This window comes from Trichomycterus rosablanca, chromosome 12 (assembly GCF_030014385.1).
Source record: "Trichomycterus rosablanca isolate fTriRos1 chromosome 12, fTriRos1.hap1, whole genome shotgun sequence".
Taxonomy (NCBI): domain Eukaryota; kingdom Metazoa; phylum Chordata; class Actinopteri; order Siluriformes; family Trichomycteridae; genus Trichomycterus; species Trichomycterus rosablanca.
In genome coordinates, this window is record NC_085999.1 from 30,928,855 (window position 1) to 30,951,844 (window position 22,990).

The 22,990-nt window shown below is 38.3% G+C and overlaps 1 protein-coding gene across 3 annotated transcripts in view; it reads left to right on the forward strand.

The window, feature by feature from the left end:
• The first annotated feature begins 10,561 nt into the window (after nucleotides 1-10,561).
• Nucleotides 10,562-22,990, forward strand: part of dachd (dachshund d) — a 205,519-nt gene continuing 193,090 nt past the window's right edge. For all 3 annotated transcript variants that reach the window (XM_063005795.1, XM_063005796.1, XM_063005797.1), the window contains exon 1: nucleotides 10,562-11,363. In XM_063005795.1, coding sequence (XP_062861865.1) covers nucleotides 10,819-11,363 — 545 coding nt within the window. In that variant the 5' untranslated portion in view covers nucleotides 10,562-10,818. The remainder of the gene's footprint in view (nucleotides 11,364-22,990) is intronic.

The window sequence follows — 22,990 nt, forward strand, 5'->3', positions numbered from 1 at the left end:
TCAAAGAGTTTGTAGGTGAACTACACAGAGCCCAGACCTTAACCCCACTGATCATTTTGGGGTGAAGTGGGATGAAAAGTTAATTGCAAGCCAGGTCATCTCATCCAGCATCAGAACCTTCCTCGAAAAGGCTTTTCTTTGACTGAATGGGTCCCTAAAGAAGGAAAAATGTTTTCGAAGGGGGTACAAATCCATATTAATGCCTATGGTCAGATTTCACTTTAGCACAACCGGATTAAAGTCCAAAGAATCTGTTGCTAATTGTGGCTAAAGGATAGAAAGAAACCAGACTTATTAGGAAAGGAAACAAACAAAATTGTAAAAGCCAATATATATATATATATATATATAAGATATACTTTATTTGTCATATATACACATACAGCCGTACAGTACAATGAAATTCTTTCTTCGCATATCCCAGCTTGTTTGGAAGCTGGGGTCAGAGCGCAGGGTCAGCCATCCTACGGCGCCCCTGGAGCACATAGGGTTAAGGGCCTTGCTCAAGGACCCAACAGTGGCTGCATAGCAGAACCTGGATTTGAACCGCTAATCTTCTCTACCCACTAGGCTACCACTGTCCCTAACACAAATTGCTGACAAGCATAAAAAAATCAGTTATGCCAACCAGTAGTGCGGGGCTACAAGTTACAGTGGCATTCAACCTGGCTGTGTCCCAAATCACACACTACTGTACTGAATATTATGTCTAATTAATACACTTTGAATGGTTTAGGTACACACCATGTAGCACAGTATGTTGTCTCTTACACAACCAGGCTAATGACTAAAAATCACTTAATAGAATAAAAAAAATGTAAGTATAATGTTTTTTATATTGTTTAAAATGCAGCTTGTGCTGAAGCATATCAGGAACTAATATTAGATATTAGGCACTGGTTAGCAAACCATGTTCCAATTTATCCCCAAAGGGTTTAAAGGGGTTAAAGTGAGGGCTCTGTTCAGGATACTGGAGTTCCTTCAAACCAAACTGTAGTGGAGTGTTGTGCACATGGGTACAGTCAAGCTGGAACAGGAAAGAGTTTCACCAAATTATTGCAAAGTTTGAGGCACACAAAATAGGCCATTTAAATAACTTATAACTTATAAATAATTTTTTATACTTGTCAGCAAATTGTGTTCACATATTTTGGCCATGTAGTGTTTGAAATAACCTCTTTTTATATTTAATCATTCACTGACAGAAAAATAACAGCAGTGCTAGGGTTGTGCTCTCAAGTTTAAATCTCAGATGTGCTATTGACCCGGGCAGCCAACAGACACAACTGACAGTCCCCTAGAGAGGGAGGTTGACAGGGCTTTCTTATTGCTGCTGTAACTGAGATCAAGGCACCTGCATAAGAGAGGGATGCATCACGAACCTCTCCAAACGTGATACAGCTCACTGAGAGACTCCGTCTCTGGAGGGTGAAAAGAAGCAGGCAGCAACTCCATGCAGGTCGGAGGTGTGTGATAGTCTGTTGCTCTGTTTGGTCAGTGCGAGGGTGGTGCAACAGCAAAGTGAGTTACAATCGGGACATGACATGACTAGATAAAAAAGATGGGGAAACAACCCCCATCAGAAAGTATAAAAATAACAAGACTTCTGCGACTTTCACGAAGTGGATTTAAACTTTTGACTGAATTAATTTATACATTTTAAAGGTTGGTACTGTGTGAGTCAAAGCCCTCCCATTTCCAGATCTTAGTTGGGCTTGACATCTGCCCTTCACTGTTCTTCGTTGTGTTCACAGTAAGCTGCTTCTCTTTGAGGATGAGGTCAATGCCGTGCAACCTCCAAGAGACAAATATTCAAGATCAATAAGCTCAGTTTTACCCCACAAATCCCACCTGGGACACATTGTTTGGACAATAGTATTGTGTAGATACAATAAACAGTTGAGTGCAAAAGTGAGTCCCTTATGGTTGTAAATATAATACAAACAATGCATTTATTTATACAATTTATATACAAAGGATATGTATGTACTCTTTTGTATATACTTAATCCTTGAACTTCAATTTGTTTGATTTGGAGAAGGCTGGGTAAACAGAAGAGCAAGAGAAAGAATGTGTGAGAGATCCGAATAAGAAACTGCCAAAATGCACAAATCTGAGATGGTTCACAAAAAGGCAAATAAAAAATAATGTGCAAAAAATATAAAATATAAAAACTCAGTACACCATGTCAGTGTCACTGCAGTGATGAGAATGATCCACCACCTATATAGTACCTGCTCTATTGTGGTCCTGTGGGGGTCCTGACCATTGAAGAACAGGGTGAAAACAGGCTAAAAAGGCATGCAAAGAAATATATGTAATTGTAGAACTTCAAAGGGCTTCTATTTGGTAAATGGAGCTGATAAAATGGACAGTCAGTGTAGAAACAAGGAGGTGGTTTTAATGTTACGACTGATCGTTGTATGTATATATATATATTTAAGGAAAGGAATATAGAGGTGTAGCAGGTAGTATGAGTTGCAGATAGAATCTGGGTGCCTGGAACCTGAATTCAATCTGTACTTTCAGTAGAAGTTTCACCTTTGTGACCATATGGGTTTCCTCTAGACACACATGCAAGAGTGAATTGACTTTCTCACTCTGTTTGAGTGAATCATTGGGTATGTCTCAAAACCTAGTGAGCTTTCTACGTTATGTCATCTTATGCACACTCCCGAGAAGAAGCTGTCTTTATTCTTAGATGACCCCAAATGCTACCTACTGAGAAGCCTTTTTTTACTGATATTCTGACCACATAACAAGGGAGCATTGAGAGCTTCCTCAACTATGAGGGCAATCCCAGCATTCATTGCAGGACAACCTTTCTCCAAATATGGCAGATTGGAGCAGAGCAGCAAGTGGAGTTGTATTTAAATGTAAGTAATTCTCATACATTTTAAATTCATTTGCGAATTTGGGTTTGTCAGTGACAATGTAACAGTTTTTGGTACACAAAGGGAGATGTTAGCTGGCATGCTAATGAGTTGTGTCGCCTCAGCCCATTGGTTTAAATGGCCTGAAGCTATAGTAGCTATAGTGTAGTAAGCTAAAACTGCGGGGGGGGGCAGACAATGACGCAATCACTGTGTAACTAGAGCATCTCAATAATCTGGCTTCTGAGGTTCAATATTAGTCAGAATCCTCTGTACTTAGGCAGCTATCTAGTATGTAGGCAGTGGACAGAAAGGCAGCTCACTAGGTTTTGAGACAGACCCAGTATGTGAGTGTTGACCTGCAATAGATTAGCGCCCTGTCCAGGGTGGATTATTATTTTCACTGGGTGTCTCACTGCCATCTTGATCAAGATAAAACTAAAATGAATAAGTAAATATTAAGAAGGGGTGATGCAAGCATTAAACTGTTATCAATATGATCTTACACCTTGGGCAGCATAGTGACAGAGCTGGTAGTGCAGGTGCTGTAGGGCACCATGGGACCTGGTTTTGATTCTTATCTCCGGTCACTGTCTGTGAGGGGTTTTGCATGTCTTTAAGTGTTCACATGGCTTTCTTCTGTGTTTTTTTAACTATCTTCCAAAATCATGCAAATGATTACATGAAAAAATGCCACTAGACGTGTAGGAGTGACTGTTCTATACTATGTACCTTATATATATATTTTTTTCCATTTCATTTCCAGGTTTTACCATTGCTTTATCCTGTTCAGGGTTGAGGTAGGTCAGTCTTTGCCAGAATCTCTGTTTGCAATGTAGTAACAAACCCCAGACAAGACATCAGTCCATCATGGGGCCATCACACTCAGCCATAGCCAGTCATGTCTGTGTGAAGACGCCCAACTGGCCAATAGCACCGCTGGAGATTCAAACCCTGGATCCCAACAGTAATTAGCTAGCATAATTAACAACTGTGCCAGAGAAACAGTATATTGCTAAATGTCATTAAAACACAAAATAACAATAATTGTGTACTGCTTGAAGTTTTGTCAGTAGATGGGTATAGTCTAGGTAAACATGGCGAATCAACCAACACATGCCATCTAAAGACCAGAGAACCAACTTCATGCCATTAAAAGTTATTTATCTCAGTTTTTCGAGTTCATTAATTATACTGAAATACACTTAATGTCCATAACAAGGATGATGTATGATTGGCCTAATTATTTCTTATTCACTATGCTCTCTAAAGCATATCAATTTTGTTAATACCACGTAATTAAAACTTGTCAGTGCACTACAAGTTAGCGGGTGTATTAATGACTCTGACAATTATTTTAATTAAATAGCCAATTACAGAAAAACCTTAACCATGAGAATTGACATTTAAATGAATTTAATTTAAATGGCTTTTTAACATTGTTTTACCAACGCCTTATAGGATGAATAAATTATGACATCAACCAATGCGCACTGCCATTGATCATGCTAAAATCGTATCACAGCTTTACTTTAGAACACTGCTCTGCCATGATGTATGGTTCTATGGTTATTCATCAAGGTTGAGAGCTGTACGAGCTTGTTCTATGCCATTTTTATTCCTGCTTTCTCAGTGTTAAGTAGTGTAGTTGGTATATGGGGTATTCAGTAGGAAACAAAATCTCTTGTTGGCACTGCTCACTCGAATGCAGACTTAGTCTGTCTCTGCATTTTTAATACATCATTATCTGTCTGTCCTGTTTGATACTTGAAGTATCTGCTGGCGTGGAAGCGCTGTGTGTGTAGCACACCTTGCACCAATAGCTGGGTCAAGTTGTAAAGACTCTTAATTAGCATGGCTCTTTCAGAATGTATCTCCTTTTAAGTTTGCTTTCATTAATTGTTTTACATGTATTCAAAATGTAATCTGAATTGATAATTTCTCCAACTTTCTTCACCCAATGAAATAGGTTTAAATGTGTGGATGGTACAGATGTTCTGCCCTGTTTAAAAACACCCAATGCCTAAGTCTGTTCTTTTAAAACATGAGCTATAAATGTAAACCATACCAGAGCAAAACAACTTTTAAGAGATGCATGAAGCCAGTATTTAATATTCCCCAATAAAACAAACTGTATACAAATAAGACACCACAGTTTTATTGCTACCCTGTCTTGAAGTGAAAGACCTGTAGGAATCACACCATATGCCCACCTCACAATTTAAATAATGGGAAAGAAGAAAGTAACTTTTGCAACACTGGGTATTGCAAAACCAAAGGATATTCCACATTAATTCAGATATAAGGTCATGTAAATATAGATTTCCATGCTAGAGCATTACCTGAAGTGGGCTGATTAAGTCAAGTCAACTAAAATTTAACTGTATAGGTCTTTTTACTATATCTTTTGTCTCAAAGCAACTTTACAGAATCCAGGACCAAAAATGAAAAACCCCTGCTGAGCAAGCCAAGGGCAACAGGGGCAAGGACAAACTCCCTTGAATTTACAAGGAAGAAACCTTGAGAGAAACCAGAACCAACAGGGACCCATCCTCCTTGGGTGGCCTGACGGATAATTTGAGATGATGATGTGAAAGACCCCAGAATGGTCTGTCATTCCTCTTCTCTGTTGTCTGGTCAGCAGCTATAGGACACATCATCAAAAATGTAGAATAATCCTCAGAGGTTTAAGACTGTCATGCAAGAAACAAGCCCCTGCTCCAAAACCACCAACTTAAAGCTTGGCTGAAAATTGTTACTGGTCACATAAATGATGAAGAATAATTACACGCAACAGTCCTGCAAAGCAGCCTTTAAGTCCACAGTAAAGCCTGCTTAACCGTGGACCGACCTAGCAGAGAGACCAGTGACCACTGTCGCCCTCGGCTTACTCAACAGGGATTTTTAGTCTGTCGGTCCTGGATTCTGTAAAGTTGTTTAGAGACAATGTTTAATGTAAAAAGCGCTATACAAATAAATTTGACTTGACTTCTATAAATAGCCCTATAGACATGGAGCTATAGTCCATCATAATCAACAGCAATGAATTAAAGCTATATTACATTTTAAAATAACATTACACCAACAAATTAGTTGCTGTATGTGTTTAATGACCCAATATATTTTCAGAAAATCCATAATTTTAACAGTGCAAGTCAAACTTTTAACATCTCTAGAAAAATAAGTAAATTTGCTTTGATTTTAGCTGTGTCTTAGTTGCAATAATAGGTTCAATAAATTCCATTAATTTCAAATAAAAATACATATCTTACAGGAAGGTTGTATGGTTTTACTAAGCATCTGTGAAGCTGTTGTTAGACAATATAAATCAGGTTTTTCTTGAACACCTGGATAGAAGAGCACCACTATTTGTGATGAACATGTTTATGTCAGGCATTGTTGTTTTAATGAATCAGTTGAGTGTTGGAAACTCAGCTCCATTATTTACCCACAGTACTTAGTTCCTAGGCATATTTGTAATTTACTCAGAGTAGATCTCGCGGCAGGACTCTTTAAGGTTAGAACGCATTAGTGCAATTGTAATGAGTGCCACCCCCGTGCCATGTCCTGCTGTGTATCTATGGGAAGGCTGCAACTCTAATGAAGCCTAGATTCATCAAGTCCACCCAGCTTATTAAAAACTTATCAGACTACAGCAAAACATCATAGATGCCTGGTGGTGTTTGTTGATGCCTCATTTTATTGTTATTCTTCTTTTCCAGAATCCGTGTTGCCACTATTTTAGGCCGATTTATAATCATAATTTGTAGTTAACCCATGATAACATGAAAAACGGTGGGCAAACTATTGTGACATTCATTGTTTATAATGAAATCTTAATATGGTGCATATTTAAGCAAAGGTTAGCAACATAAAGGGCAAATGGATTGTCTGGCTATGAATTTTAAGCAGTTATTGATTTTCACACTACAAGCTACCTCTTTGCCTGAATGATAATTCTGAAATGGTATTTTATCGTATCTATATAACGGCTTTGCTAATAAAAGGCTGCTGTTTATAGAATGATTATTAAATCACAGGTAAATATTATAACCTGCATACATTCAGAGTTTAGATCTGATACATCAACTTGGCCCTGACCATTAGCTTTAGTCTGAGATAAAAATGGCTTTTTAAAATAGGTGTCATTCTGTAATATTTTAACAGTAAGGATCCACAAACCTGAGCTGTTTTTTTGAGTTAGCGACACCAGCATCAGCTTTTTTTGCACCCCAGACATTACTTCATCATTTCTGATGCTGCTTGGGTGTGCTCACAGATGAAATGCAATCCATGTGTATCACCTAGACTTGCGTTTCACCACCTTATCGACAGAAAACAGCAACCTTATCCCGCTCCTGGTTTTGCAGCACATGTCCTTCACTGCAGTGTAAAACTGCTAGCTTATAAACTGACTACAATTTCCACATTTTATTTGATGCATTTTCTGAGAGAACTATAAGTTTAAATTTCATTTAAAGCTCAACTTTAGTTTACATTACAAACATTTATGTATTAAAATGTTGACAAAATATGGCTCAATTAAAATGACAGAGTACACAAATATAAATTTGTATTTACAATGTGAACACATCATATATCAAATAAACTAGCTGACTCTCAGAATTACTTGATACAGGTCATTACACGCTAAATGGATTACCAAAAACCAGAAAAGAAAAATCAGGAAAAAAGCTTTTACATTAATAAGCAGTTATCTAGCTGTCCTGCTAATATCAAATGACAAAGAACATGGGAACATTTTCAGATTGCATATTCATTTATATAGGGGTGGTACAGTGGTATCAACCTTTAGGGTCCCATGTTCATTTGTTGTCTCTAGTTTCCTTCTCAAGTTGTGCCATGTTCTCCTGGTGTCCTTAAGTGTTTTTATCTAGTTTCCATCTACCTTACAAAAAAAATGTGTGGACTGTCTACCCTTACTTTTTATTCCTAGCTGTCATTTTATTTATGAAAGGAACAAAAGGTAGTCAATGCCTCTGCCACCCATGTAAAAATTACAAAAAAAGTAAAATTAATGAACAATTATATCTAGGTTCTTACAGATGCTTTTTAATCATCTAAACTATCTCAAAGGTTAAGTCGTCGGCATGCTGGTGCAGTGGGTAGCGCTGTCACCCCACAGCAAGAAGTACCTAAGTTTGATTTACTGGCAGGGCAGTCAGTCTCCTTTCGGTATGTAGTTTGCATGTTCTTGCTGCAGCCATGTGGGTTTCCTCCGGGAGCTCCGTTTTTCTCCTACAAGTCCAAAGACATGCAGTCAGGCTATTTGAAGCTGCTAAAATTGCCCTCACTGTAAGTGTGTGTGTAAATGTGTGTGACTGATGACCTGTCTGGGATGTTTCCAGGCTCTTGTCCAATGAATATGACCAACTGTGACCATGACCAGAATAAAGCAGTGTTAAAACAGACAATGACCAAATGACTATTGTATTAGAGGTATCGTATGTTTTGGCTTAGCTCTAAAATTCAGCTACATTGTATTGCTTTCGAGCATTTCTAACACTGTACCTCAGCATTCTGTCAGTTAGTAAAATGAGAGTTTGGCTTAGTGTTGCCAACCGTCTCGTAAAATATGGAATCGTTCCTTATTTGAAAACTAAATGTCGCGTTCCGTATTGAACTAATATGGGACGCACTTTGTTTCGTATTTTTATGAATGGGAGAGAAATGCTGCATATTAGACTGAGACAGGGCGATATGTATGAAACAGAAGGAAACTGCTGCTACCCAGGTAATTAGAAAGTGTTTGGTTATTATTTTAAGTAGTGTTCACTTTTAGTCTTAGTAATGCCTTGTGTGCGCAGGCATATCAGCATAACAACCTATTTAATACACCATTGTTTGAGTAGCGCAGTGGGCAGAGCGCATCGCGCATATTTTTCCGGCTTAGGGCGAAACTAAAGTAACACGAGCAGGGCCGGCACTATGGGGGCACTGGGGTGGGCATTGCCCCCCAGATTTTCTCACTGCCCCCCTAAGCAACGCAGTCCAGAACCAGGGCTGCATGTCAGTGTGAAGATGGATTATGTAAAAATGTTGTTTGCACTATTGAGTAAAAATGTTACCTATGACGGTGTAAGACCTGTTATATTTTTTATAGGTGCAACCCTAACCGCCTACCCCCCCTCCCTCTCAGGTAAACACCCGCCATCCCACGCCCCTCCCTATGCCCTCTGCCAACCCGCCAGCCCAGGGTGTTCCTTATTTCCAGTTCTGAAAGTTGGCAACCCTAGTTTGGCTGCTTTTCATTTTTCTAGATTTTATTTATCATCTTTATTGCTAATAACTGTAAGAATATTGTTGAAAACTTATTGTAAACATAGGCTTTAGGTTAACTTTACGTTTAAAGTGAACTAGGGATGGTGAAAGCTAAGTAAGCTACGCTTATTCTAGGAGGGTATAGTAAAATAGTTTTATTTATCTGTTTTATTAATAGTTTAATAATTGAGTATTTAAATTCAAAATCTTACATGGCTTTGTTCTTAACTTGACTGACTGATGTTAACTTGACTGATGTAAGAACATTGCTGGTCACACAATTTAAAGTGAATAAAGTTTTTAGAATGTTTTACAAAGTTTTTACAACGTTCTTCGATGTTGTAACACGTTTTATACAACAGTTAGTTCCGACCTTACAATCTGATTGGTTGAGAAGCGTTCTAACTGTGCTGATATTCGTGATAACAGCACGGCCTTTTCACACCACAACTGTATTACTCCGCTGACGCGTTGCCAGTAACGACAAGCTTCATGCACATAAACGCGCACGCAGGCGACACAGACTTTTTCCCGATCGCGTTTTAAATCCGTTATCTGATATACAATCTAGTGCACTGTGTAGGGAACATAAATCCGCGATCTGATACACAATCTAGTGCACTATGTAGGGAACATTAATGTGTTTGTGACGCAAACAGTTAGCTTAATAGCCCAGTTAGCAGCTCCTAAGAGTTCTGTTATCATCCATAATCCTTTGGTGTGTGTGAGAGGTTTTTTATTTCCTTTTTTCCCTTCGGAGGTTCTTGCCTTTTTCTTCTTGTTGTTCTTACCTCCCTAAAATGAGTTTTTGCAACTTGGGATGTCTGCTTTGTAGTGTTAAACTTTATATTCGTTGTGGAACTACTTTTTGGCGGAAGGTATTGTCAATATTAAAGCATATTTAATATGAAATTCAGGGCTACTTTGATTTATTTTATTTCTTTCTTTTGTTAAAACTGTTGTATAAAAGCAATAGAACACTTGAGGTGGTGTGTTATCGCGAATAACATCACGGCTGTGATTCGGTCGCAGGCACGAGCCGAAGGCGAGTGCCGTAGATCATCACAGCCGTGATGTTATTCGCGATAACACACTCCTTCTCGTGTTCTATTGCTTAAGTAACTACGTATTTGTGTTTGCTGGGAAGTTCTGTGATTAAATAAGTGAATTTTTTATTACTTTATTTTCCATTCGAGTGAGAAATCAGTTACCTCAGTTTATTTACACACTAGGTTTGTTTACTAAGTAGTGTGCAAGTATGTAACTATGACAGTATGCGTCGTGAGCACTATTTAGTAAGGTAGTATGCGGTGTGTTTGAAAGGCTGACATGTCCGCAGGCTCCTCCCACTTTGGACCTTGTGACAACAACAACTCATCCCTGAGAGCTGAGAGAGGAGAGCGCAGAGAGAGCGGACCGCACTTTCAGCTCATTTTCTTCCTGTCACTCTGTCTCATTCCCTCTCACTCCTCTAATCTCTCATGGTCCCGCTGCAAAGATCCTAATTCCTCCCGACCGACACCGCTTTCTGCCCCCTTTTCACTTTTATTAGCGGGGCGCGCTGCTGGGGATTTCCTGTCCTGTTCAAGTCGCGCGCTACTTTTTGGGGTTTTCTCCCACTTTTGAACTTTAGCGCGAGCTGATCGAGGTGCCCGAGGTGATCATGGCCGTACCGGCTGCTCTGATCCCGCCGTCCGCTTTGGTCCTGCCGTCTCCCATCTCATCCTCGTCATCGGTCAACACTTCATCTCCGTCTGCCACTTCTTCTCCGTGTCCGTCCGTGGCTCCGGCCATTGCCAACCCGTTCCGCGCGTCAGCGGGCAGTCCGGTCGTTCCGCTGTCCGTCACTCCGAGCTCGCTCGCCTCCAAGCCCGTCTACTCCACCCCGTCTCCGGTGGAAAACACGCCGCAGAACAACGAGTGCAAGATGGTGGAGCTAAGGAGCGCGCAGGTGGCCTCGTTCACCGTGGACGGTCGGGAACTGATCTGCCTCCCTCAGGCCTTCGATCTCTTCCTCAAGCACCTGGTGGGAGGACTGCACACCGTCTACACCAAGCTGAAGAGGCTGGAGATCACGCCGGTGGTATGCAACGTGGAGCAGGTGCGCGTTCTGCGCGGCCTCGGTGCCATCCAGCCCGGGGTAAATCGCTGCAAACTTATCAACAGGAAAGACTTCGAGACTCTTTATAACGACTGTACCAATGCCAGGTATGTGCCAACCTCCAGTCTTTATTTACTCTTGTTCTCACTTTCCTGCAAACTCAGTGTGAGAAGTTTGATCGGTTTACAATTCTGAGCGCAACCGGCCGAGTATCAGCATAACTGCATAACAAATCCTGCATAACTGTGTACTATATTAAAGAGTTTATTAAAGAATATTTTACTTTATATTTGGGTAATATACATATAGTTTAAAAATAGTTTCTTAAGTTTTAAAACATTAATAATTTGGGGCAAATAATAACAAGAGAAACATCAGAAACAACAACGCAACTCATAGAAAATGTGTTATTGCATCTGCAAAAGTCTACTTAGCTTATAAAGTTATAATAAAGTATTAATATACTGTCCCACAGCTATAAATAATCAGACTTTTTTATATTAATTCATTTTATGCTTTACATGCTATTTTATTCTTTACATGCTGTCATTTACATGAAACGACTTTTTTTATTTTTTCATTTTTTTACTAATTTAAATAAATCTATTAAAAAAACCCAAAGATATTTTAAAGCCCAAAATATATTTTATTAATGGATACCAAATGCATTGTTGCATTTTTAATAAACATTTCAAATAAAATCATGATCATTTGTCAGGGTAATTCATTTTACTAGGCCAATTTTATGTTAAATTAATAATAAACAATGTTGTTTAAATTTGTTTATTAATACAATGCACTTCTCAATTTACCCTTAACACACATTCTATCATAATAAAAGTTTTTGTATATTTTTATATCACATGATTTTAGAATTCTGGGACAAAAGTGTAATTTTTTATAAAGGCTGCACTGTTTGCTGCAACAAGTTCTACTTTTAATTAAACGTGACCCAGTTCTGTACTTTAAATGAGCTTTTTAGGTGCAAATATTAGTCTGTGTACACAACACTTTAAAGACACAAAGAATAAACACTTATTTGCTAAACTTTTTAGAAGATTTTTTTAATAAACATACTTATTTATACTTGACAGGTTTTGAACTGAATACTTCTCATCTAAAAATAGCAGGTTGGGCAAACTGTTAGCCTTATCTCAGGAAAAATAAAACTCCAGGATGGAACTTAAAAATATCATATAATGAAAGTATTAAACTTTATATTATTACGAACTACATATCTTTAGAACAACTGCTCTAAAATGCTCAAATGTAAAACTGTGAACTTTATACAGTAAAAATGTCAATGTCCATTTGATGGCATTTAGATATAGATCAGGCTTATATAGGCTGAGGCTGAATAATTAGGTTAAATAATGGAATAATTAGAAATATGACGCTGTAGTATTAAATATCTATTTATAAAAACTGCTACTTTCAAACATTTTTATTTACACTTTTTAGTGATAGAATTATTTGACTTTATTACTTTTATCTAATAAATAGAGCTTAACCTGCATCGTTATGCACATGAGCTTATAAATACAAATACAATTTGAGCAAAAATACTAACAGTTAACAAAACTCTTATGTTTCCTGTGTAGCTACATCTAATATAACAGCATTTCTAGTATTTTCTTTCACTTTTTTATGAATAAAAAGTCCTGGCATGTAAGTGCTTGCTGTCAATAATGAAGAAGGAATCAGGCTCATGCCCCCAGCTTATTTTAAGTAGTGGAAACATTGATTTCTGTTAAGTGAACACAAGACATGGTGACCTTTCTCATTAAATAACATGTATCATAATGCAAATACAATTATGTTATTACATATATATTAATTAATAAATTATGAAAACAAACAAGACAGCAAATAAATAAATAAAAAACTATCATTTAATATAATTAATTTAGTTACTTAAATTAATCAATTAATTATTACATATATGATTGACAATAACAACCAGAAATAATTGATATATATGGATAATAAATACTAAATGATTTTTAAAAATTTGATCAATAGTTAAAAGTCTATTTTTTATTCAGTTTATTCATAATAAATACACATTGATTATAATCCTAAAAAATATAATAACAATTTTGAAGTAAATTAATTAAATTGCAAAGTAAGATAAATTACATATATTGAAACCTCTATAATCTCTATAAAGTAATTGTTTACCTTCAAAATATAAAAATTCAGCCTTTATCTTTTACATAAACTTTATTCCACATAGTTCTGCAATTTCTATATGCAACATCTATATTTGTAGTTTTTTATTTCTTACTCTAATTGTCCTAAACTTGAAATCATTGGGAATGTAAATACCATATGGCTTTATATATTAGATTATGCACACCTTCCATGTTTTTTGTGCCTTCAGTGCATGTCAGTCTGCTTATGTAGAACTCGTCTGAATCCTCAGTCCACTCAGTGATCTAGTGTGCGATTTGAACTCGGAGGCTGGCACCGAGAGTGGCCAGCGATGGGGTTAAAGGATAATGCAGTGCTACATATTGCTTTAATGATGCTAAAGTGCTGGCCTATTACTGCTGCACGGAGAGGCCCGTAATGGTCTCTGAAAGCACCTGGTACTGCCGGTGTTATGCTGAAATCAATCATATCCACCGTGGCTGCTTCCCATTTGGAGAATTACATCATTTGTATGGACAAAGATATCCTGTGTAGATGGAACACAAACAGATGGCTCAGGAGGAGCTGCTCATCGTTACGCCACCGGTTCTGACCGTGTGGGGATGTTTAACAGTTAGGGCAGAAAGGTTGGCATTTAAGGTGGGATGGATGTGATTTTATGAGCTGGTTGAGGTCTGATGGTGGATAGAAGAATTACAGATGTTTTGAACTTAATCAGTTATAATGTGGTGTACACTCAGCATGCTCATGTAAATTCCAAGACATTCTAGTGCATCCCACACATTGGATATAATTTCTTTAATTTTAATTTGACATTTAGTTTTTTGAGATCGCAAAAATCCATTTTCCTCTTTTTTTGTACTTTCAAATAGCAAATAGTTCCTCAGTCCAGATTAATGTGCTGCTTCTGGGGCCAAGCAGATAAAGGGCCCCGTAATCTCTCACCTCTGTATGAGTAATGATACGGCTTCATGAGAAGCAATTTTTCAGCCTCTTGTTTTGCTTTTCATTTTGTGTATACGGGACAGTGAGGACTCTCCATGCCCGCTAACAACTGAACTCAGACGGTTATTGAAACATCTCGGCGGTCCCGCTTACGCTCACAGCGATGCTGCAGTTAATTGACAGTCATTGTCTATCTCTGAAGATTAAACACACACCTCTAGATGAAAGAGGCCACTGGGACATTGGATGCTTTTCTCATATTTGAAATTCAATTTTACAGATTGTTTAGGATTTTTTCAGTCATCATGGCTTTACTATTTCATCATAATACTGTTTCTCCATAATCTACCCTTAGTCTTTATTCTAATTAGAAAGTATTTAGTTTGTGTTAGGGTACTAATTCAGGCATTTATAGATGAGCAGGATTATTTTGTTTAGTTCTCGAGGGGCTACGGCTTCACCAGTGGTGGCAGAATTATCTTTTTTTTCTTCTTTCTCTCGCTGTCTTTGCAGGGCTCTTCTGATATATTTGTTTTCGGCAGGGCACAGATGTGTTTACAGGTACTCCTGGGAAATCTTTGGATCGGATTCAAATCATTCCCAGTCAGAGTGGGTGCTAAGATACCCGTCACCCAGCAACCGCATCCAAGAGGGAGCCAGGGTGATAATAACTTATATAAAAAAAGAAAAAACACAGAGAGCGACAGATGCCTGATTAGGATGAAAGAGTTTGAAGCGAGGGAGGGGCGTTGCATGTTAAAAGGCTTGTTATAATCACAAATACATTCAAGCACTTTTGAATGAATCAAATATGCATTTGGCTCTTCTGTCCCGGAGTTCAGGTTGTGCTAATGGGTTTGAAATGAAACATATAAACAGTCAGAGGGTTTTTCTGTCACAATGAGTTGAACTCTGCTGACGTTGCAGACGTTGGACAGGAAATGTGTTTAAATGAGCTGAATGTTTTTAGGTCAACAGACAACTTATTGTGCATTATTTTTTTTAGTGTTTTTTTTTCTCTTTTAAAAGTTAAATTAAGCTGATTTATTTAAAGAGTAATATAGTATTGTTCAGCATCCAACCCATGTATCTTATGCATATTATAGATTTTTTTATATTAACATTTTGCAATGTGAACTTTCAAATTTATAACAAAATGCTGAATTATATAAATCACATGTTGCTTTGACATGTTGATTTGTCTTTTTTTTTGGGGGGGGGGGGGGGGGGGGGTGTAATTGCATATAAACTTAAGAAAGAAAGTAGTTAGATAATTATATAATGCTACTGTTATACTGTACATGTATGCAGTTTTGGGAAGGGTGCTTTATAAAGGGTTGGCTATAGCAAAGCTTAACTACACAGAAGCTTCTGGTAATTATAAAGAAATATTACATATTGCTTCAGAAACTGTGTATTCTATAATAATAATGATGATAATAATAATAATAATGCACAGTGATTCCAGGGAAGCTTGACTCACTGCAACCCTGACCAGGATAAAATGGTGATAAATACCTAAAAATGGAAAAAAAAACTGTGCTCATGATAATAATATATTTTCACTAATTGCTGTATCCTGGTTTGACACCATGCAGTAATATTGTGGGCTAGGCTCTTACCTCTGCCTGTGAAGTCTTGTTGCTTTCCTGTTGGGTTTCCTCTGGTTACTCCTGTTTCCTTTCATCTCCAAAAAGGAATTAAATTAAAAATGCTTCTCGGTGTGAGTCAGTGGGTAAGTGAATGTGTGGTGCTGTGAGATGGTTTGGCGCCATGTCCAGAATTGTCTTGTGCTCAGTGCTGCCAGGGGGTGTGACCCAGCACAATCACGTTGAGGCTAAAGCATAACATAGAGTTACTGATAATGTTAACAACAATAATAATAATAATAATAATTTGTATTATTATTATTATATGTTTTTGCTTTGAACTACACCTGAAATGGCAACTTGAAACCTTGTGCATAAGAAGAATGCATCATGAGATGAATTGGTACCCTATTCAGGGTGCATTCCTTGTGCATGATTCCCACTGTTTTAAAGCCTTACCAATACTGTATAAACCCTGTATATCAGAATATGTTTTTTACCTTACCATCATTTACTCAGTACCATGTCCTGGCCAACACTACACTTGTCTTTGGTCTCGTCTACCTCAGTTTCTTTAGATCAGAATGTTTCTTGCATTTACTGATCCTAATATTTATTGTACTGCACTGTTTATATTGTGTTGTTTTTGCACTCGTGTTCTGTGTTGCACCCCTGGTCCTGGAGGACCACATATACGTTTCAATATGTACTTGTATATAGCTGAAATGACAATAAAGCCTCTTGAACTCTTGAACTTAAACTTGAGTAAGTCATAAACGAATAAATAAATTGAGCAAATGGGAATTTAGAACTGCAGTATAAAAAAACTTAAGCTTTTTGATTATCATTACTCCATAGCTGGTTAAAAAGCCTTACTACTGTACCTCCAAACTACTTATTATAGTAGTTATTTAAGATACACTAACAGCATCAGATGGGTTTATGAAAAACTCACGGCATGCTTTAATTTTGGATTATAAAGTGAAAGTATTTGTCGCTGGAGATCTGTGACAGGACTGCGTTTCTGACGGTGCTTTTATTTATATGTACGAGTTTGCAGCCTGACACATTGTGTACACTGTACACAGCTGTATTATAGAGGCTGCTGACAGGATTTAACAACAGTATTACTCAACAGTTAAACTCCAAAGAGACAAATATTGAATTTTTGAAATGGCCAAATTCACAAAGCAGTTAGGAGAAAAGGGATAGGAGATAGGAGGAAGAGTGTGACAGATTGGCTGTGGAGAAAGGCTGTGTGTGTGTAGGGTCTGGCATGTCTTTAGCCGGCAGCTCTTCCACATTAGAACGTATTTAGGAAGCCGGGCGCAGATCACTGGTGCTTGTACAGCGATGTTAAACACTACTGACAGAAGTTAGAGGGAGCAGATGAGATTTCTTGATTGGACGAAGATTCCAGGCTGTAGCCCCTGCTCAGTCTAATATGGTCACGTAGAGAAATTGATTTTCCCCTCTGAAATTAATTAATTTTTCATATAGCCCAAAGCTGGAGTTTAAAAAGTGGGTGCATTTGCCGCTTTCCTACCCCCCTTCTTCTCCCCTCACTTTTTAAAGAATTATTGCCTAATCATATTAATACTTTTGCCCCGAGGATGAAAAGATAATTGTACATATGCATTTGAAAATATGTATCACTGAGTATTTGTGATTAAATTATGCAAATAGCTGCGCTGCTATCCTTCGCGGACCCAGATTGTCTAATTAGGATTGATACGCCGAGAAGATGTTCTTGAATCTGAATACACGCATGTCCAAAGAGCAGAAAATTGAAAATGACAAGGCTGGAATCCTTAAAAAGTGTTTTTTTAAACTGTCTAATTCAGCATGGCTGTATCAGGAGTTAATTTTCCCTAGCTCATTTTCACATCAGAGCTGGCAGGGTGAGAAAAAAAAAGAATACTTATGGGAAGCAGGATCAAATATGATTCCAGAAATTTCCTTTTTCTTGTTGTTTTTTATATTGTCCTTTGCTTTTATTTCATGCAGAGGAACAGAGATTAATCTTACACTGTGCAAACATTTTAAATGTTATTTCAATAACACTAATGGAATTTGTACTTCAGTGCCTGTTTAGCATCCTGGTTCACCACATAAGCCCACGGATACCAGTTCTTTCAGCAAGATACTGTATGTTCTGTATGGATGGAATTCCTTAATCGTCTTTTTAACGATCCGACGGCTCGAGCTACGCTTGCAGCGAGAAGCAAGTGGTGGTGGCTCGGTTGCTGTAAACGGCGTCAGCAGCTTTACCGATGCCAGCCCGGAGGACAGGTGATATTTAGCTCTGCAGGCTGTTTTCATTTAGGTCAGAACAAGCTCCACTTTACAGGGCAATGAGAGCACCATGACTCCATTAAAGAAAACAACAGGCTCTGGAGTGCTGGCGCTGTTTTTCTGAGGACAAAAGAAATAAGGACAAAATGAATTCAGGTTCAAGTCCTCGATGTAGCTCTGAAACACCTTTAAAAAGCTTTTCACAAACTGTTGTCATGGTGGCGTTTTGTTTACCGAGGGTCGCAATGCCTGCTTCTTTGGGGCTGCCATGACAAATTATTGGAATACCTAATATAAACAACAAAGTAGGGTTTAATATATCTTGGCAAATATTCTCTACATAATTCTGGAACTTTAGATATTCCCTAAATTGGGGATTTAATAATGGCAATGAAGATGTTCCATCAGTTCACATGGATTATTCTCAATGGTTGCTCTTTGGGCTTGAGATGGTCATCAAATCAAACCATTCAGGGAGCTTGTGTACCCTATATTGCCCTTTATTCTGGAGGAGAAAACTTCAATCAAGATAGAAATTCATCCATGTACTGTCTGTTTTACCACTGCTTTTATCGTATTTAGGGTCGCGTTGGGTACAATGCACTGGGCGTAATGCAGGAAACACCCCGGACAGGTCGTCAGTCTGGCTGGCACACCTACACACACACATTTAGTATCTACATTTTAATTTTTTTAATTTTTGGCATTTAGCAGACGCTTTTATTCAAAGCAACTTACAGTACTGTGACAGTATACAGTGACCTTTCGATTACTAGTTCGGTTCTTTAACCACTAGGCTACAACTGCCATATCTACAAATAAACTTACTGCATGCCTTTGGACTGTGGGAGGAAACCAGAGCACCCGGAGGAAACCCACACAGAAAACCAAGACCTGAACCCGGGGGCTTCTTGCTGTGAGGCGACAGTGCCATCCATCATGATAGAAATGTTATTATACATGTATTTGATAGGTGATTAGTCATACACATTAGTTTGGTGGATTGATTGGCGTTCTCTGTCAAAGAAAATATATTTAACCTTACATAAGGCAATAATGCTCAGTAATAAGTGTTAATGAAGTCAAGCTTGTGACCACAATTCCCAGTCCTACTTTCTACTGTCTTACCTACCAGTAGATCTAAATGCAGATGTCAACAGTAGTCACTATTTGTACTAAAACACCAGTCAGGTGAGCAGTGATTGTGAATGGAGTGCCTGCCATTCGTCCCCCAATAATAAATTTCCTTGTGTCTTCTTGTCAGAATTTGATCTCAACTGGACCTACTTAGTCTTGATAGATGCTGCAGATTAGGTACATTAAACTGTGTAACCGTATGTCAGACATCTGTCTGTATGTTTTTTCATTAATTTATTCAGATTTTTTTTTTTACCATTTATTCTCAATCGTTGTATAAATAGTCAATTTATCACAGTTAGTGGTAAATGTGATTAAGAATGATCACAGTTAGCACACTGAAGACTGTCAGATCAGCTAAATAATTTACACAAAAAAACTAAAGAAAATGCCAAAATGGCATAAAAAAAAAACTGCTCCAACACCTCCAGGAACGTCTCACAAAGTCCTGATTGTTATCTGTTCTTTACCTGGCAGAGTGAATAGCTTACAGCTAATGACACTTGAGACTAGACGGGAATTCTATCACTGTTCAAAGCATCTGCTTTCACACAGACCTCCAACAATCCTGAGACTCACGGCCCCTCATGCAAACCTGAAATCCTTCCAGACCTCTGAGCTGTGTTAAGTCAATTTGCCCAAATCGAATTATGGTAATAATAACAATAAACCCCAAATATTGTTTGTTTTTTATTGCGACCGAGGATCCCATATGCTGCAAGCTGGAGTTGTTAGCTACGCATTTTTGCTTCTTGACTAAAACACTTTCAAGGTGAAACACAAATGCTTGCTTATTAGATAAAAATGCTGAGCGTTTGGCTGGAGCACTGGTCCCTTTTGTGCATTTTTTTTTCTTTCACCACTTTTTCCCCCTGCTGAAATGCTACTGAAATAAAATTGCCTGGGTTTTATATGGACTTATTTGGCAGCTTTACATTTACACTGAAAACCTCCAGTTTGCCTTTTTGGAAAATTTGCATTTATGTTGCGGTAGCTTGAGGGTTTTCTTTAATTTAGCTATTTTATAACAATTTCAGTCTTTTGTGATTTTTGAGGTTTGTGACCCTTTTCCGCTTCAAGGTACCTAAGTTTGGTATGCTACGTTTTTAAATCCATGATCCATGGACAAGCCTTGGCCGCCCATGACCCTGTCGTCGGTTTACCACTGTTCTTTCCTTGGACCACTTTTGATAGATATTGACCACTGCAGACCGGGAACAGCCCACAAGAGCTGCAGATTTGTGACCCTTTTTTGCTTCAAGGCACCTAAGTTTGGTATGCTACGTTTTTAAATCCATGATCCCACATTAAGTTATTGCCTCCATTGCCAAGTGACCTGTACTGTACCTTTGTACCCATGCTTAATTTGGTTACTCTTCTTGACCAGAGACCAAGCATACAGAGGTAGAAACAATGCAAGACATTGACTGGTCAAACAAAATTGCCACTAAAACCGATTTGAAACCCAACTGAGGTGTTGTGAAAACACAGTTACTGTGGTGTTGTTGCTCTTTGTCTGGTGGAGAATGGCATCACAGCCTCACCTTTAATTCCTCTTAATTTCACAATTACCCTTGTGCAACAAACAATAGCACATTAGGTACAGTACAGACAGTTCTGGATTTGATTGGTAGCATTTTGTACTGTGGATTACCATGCAGTAGAGAAGGGTCTTTGTTTGGATTTCCCTTCCAAAATGGAACATTTGAGATTACGTAATTCATTTAGAATAATTAGACTCCTAAAGTCTCTAAATATTTGACACTGTGCATATTGCAATTACAGATGAAGTAGACTGGCTAGTGTTGCTCTTGATTGATAGGGAGGACATGTATGGCATCCTTCCCACCTGGAGAGCAATGTTTGTTGGACCTCCGGTCACAGTTAGCTTGGGCATTATAATTGTCTTAATTTGTCATCTCCACTGGGTTTGATCATTTGGCGTCCAAATGTAGTAAACAATACATCCCATCTTCTACCTGCTCCTCCTTTAGACCCTGTCCAGCTCTTCTGTGGTTGCAGGGTCTTAAGCCTGGTAAGAGATCAATTATGAGAACTCCAGCGATTCCTGTAATGCTGCACTTGAGTTTCTCTTCTCCAGACTCAAATGTCAGTGTCATGCTGAGGTTTTCTTTAAAATACAGCTTTAGCCACGGCGAGCCATGGTGCTTGGCTGTTATTACTCTCCCCTTTAAGGTTGACAGTTTGCTCTGGAGAGACATGATGCTGGAAGTGGACCACTGCGCCCCCTTTCTGTCCAGTCACATAAGTGTAAACCAGTGACACCTGGCTGGGGGATAAAACTGCGGTCGCTGCACACACACGCCTGCTTTACTAGCCTTTGTTTATCAGAAAGTGGTAAAACATTACATGTGTGTGGCAGTTCGCTGTCTTGTGGTTTGTAGTTGTTTGTTTTTTCCTGAAGATGAGAGATTTTAATTAAACAATCAATTTACTGTAGGATTCGATTCATTAGATGTGAGTTTATTAAAGGAAATTGCAGCAATTAGATTCTTACTCATTTGGAAATGCTTTTATCTACAGTACATAATAGATGCAGATGGCATGAGCAATTAAAGTACACATGAACAGGTAATTGTCAACAATTCTAAAAATAATCAAGAATAATACATTTAGTTTATTTATTTTTTATTTTAATTTGTTTCCCCTCTTTCCCCTTATCTAATTGTTTCCAATTCTTTATCGTAATCCCCATTAAAAATAGACATAATAATAATAAAAAAGCTTTTATGGGTAGCATTTTTACACAGCTACCAGGCTAGCTATGTAACTGAAAACAAGCTAGCATGGTGTTGGGTAAAAAGGACTAGAATTGTTTTATAGTCTTGATTTACATATTTTTTGTCCTCAGTCATTTGTTTATGTAAAATACACCGATCAGCCATATCATTAAAACCACCTCCTTGTTTCTACACACACTGTCCATTTTATCAGCTCCACTTACCATAAAGAAGCACTTTGTAGTTCTACAATTACTGACTGTAGTCCATCTGTTTATCTACATACCTTTTCAGCCTGCTTTCACCCTGTTCTTCAATGGTCAGGACCCTCACAGGACCACTACAGAGCAGGTATTATTTAGGTGGTGGATCATTCTCAGCACTGCAGTGACACTGACATGTTGGTGGTGTGTTAGTGTGTGTTGTGCTGGTATGAGTGGATAAGACACAGCAGCGCTGCTGGAGTTTTTAAATACCGTGTCCACTCACTGTCCACTTTATTAGACACTCCTACCTAGTTGGTCCACCTTGTAGATGTAAAGTCAGAGACAATCACTCATCTATTGCTGCTGTTTGAGTTGGTCATCTTCTAGACCTTCATCAGTGGTCACAGGACGCTGCCCACGGGGTGCTGTTGGCTGGATATGTTTGGTTGGTGGACTATTCTCAGTCCAGCACTGACAGTGAGGTGTTTAATAACTCCAGCAGCATTGCTGTGTCTAATCCACTCATACCAGCACAACACACACTAACACACCACCACCATGTCAGTGTCACTGCAGTGCTGAGAATGATCCACCACCCAAATAATACCTGCTCTGTAGTGGTTCTGTGGGGGTGATGAACAGCATGAAAGGGGGCTAACAAAGCATG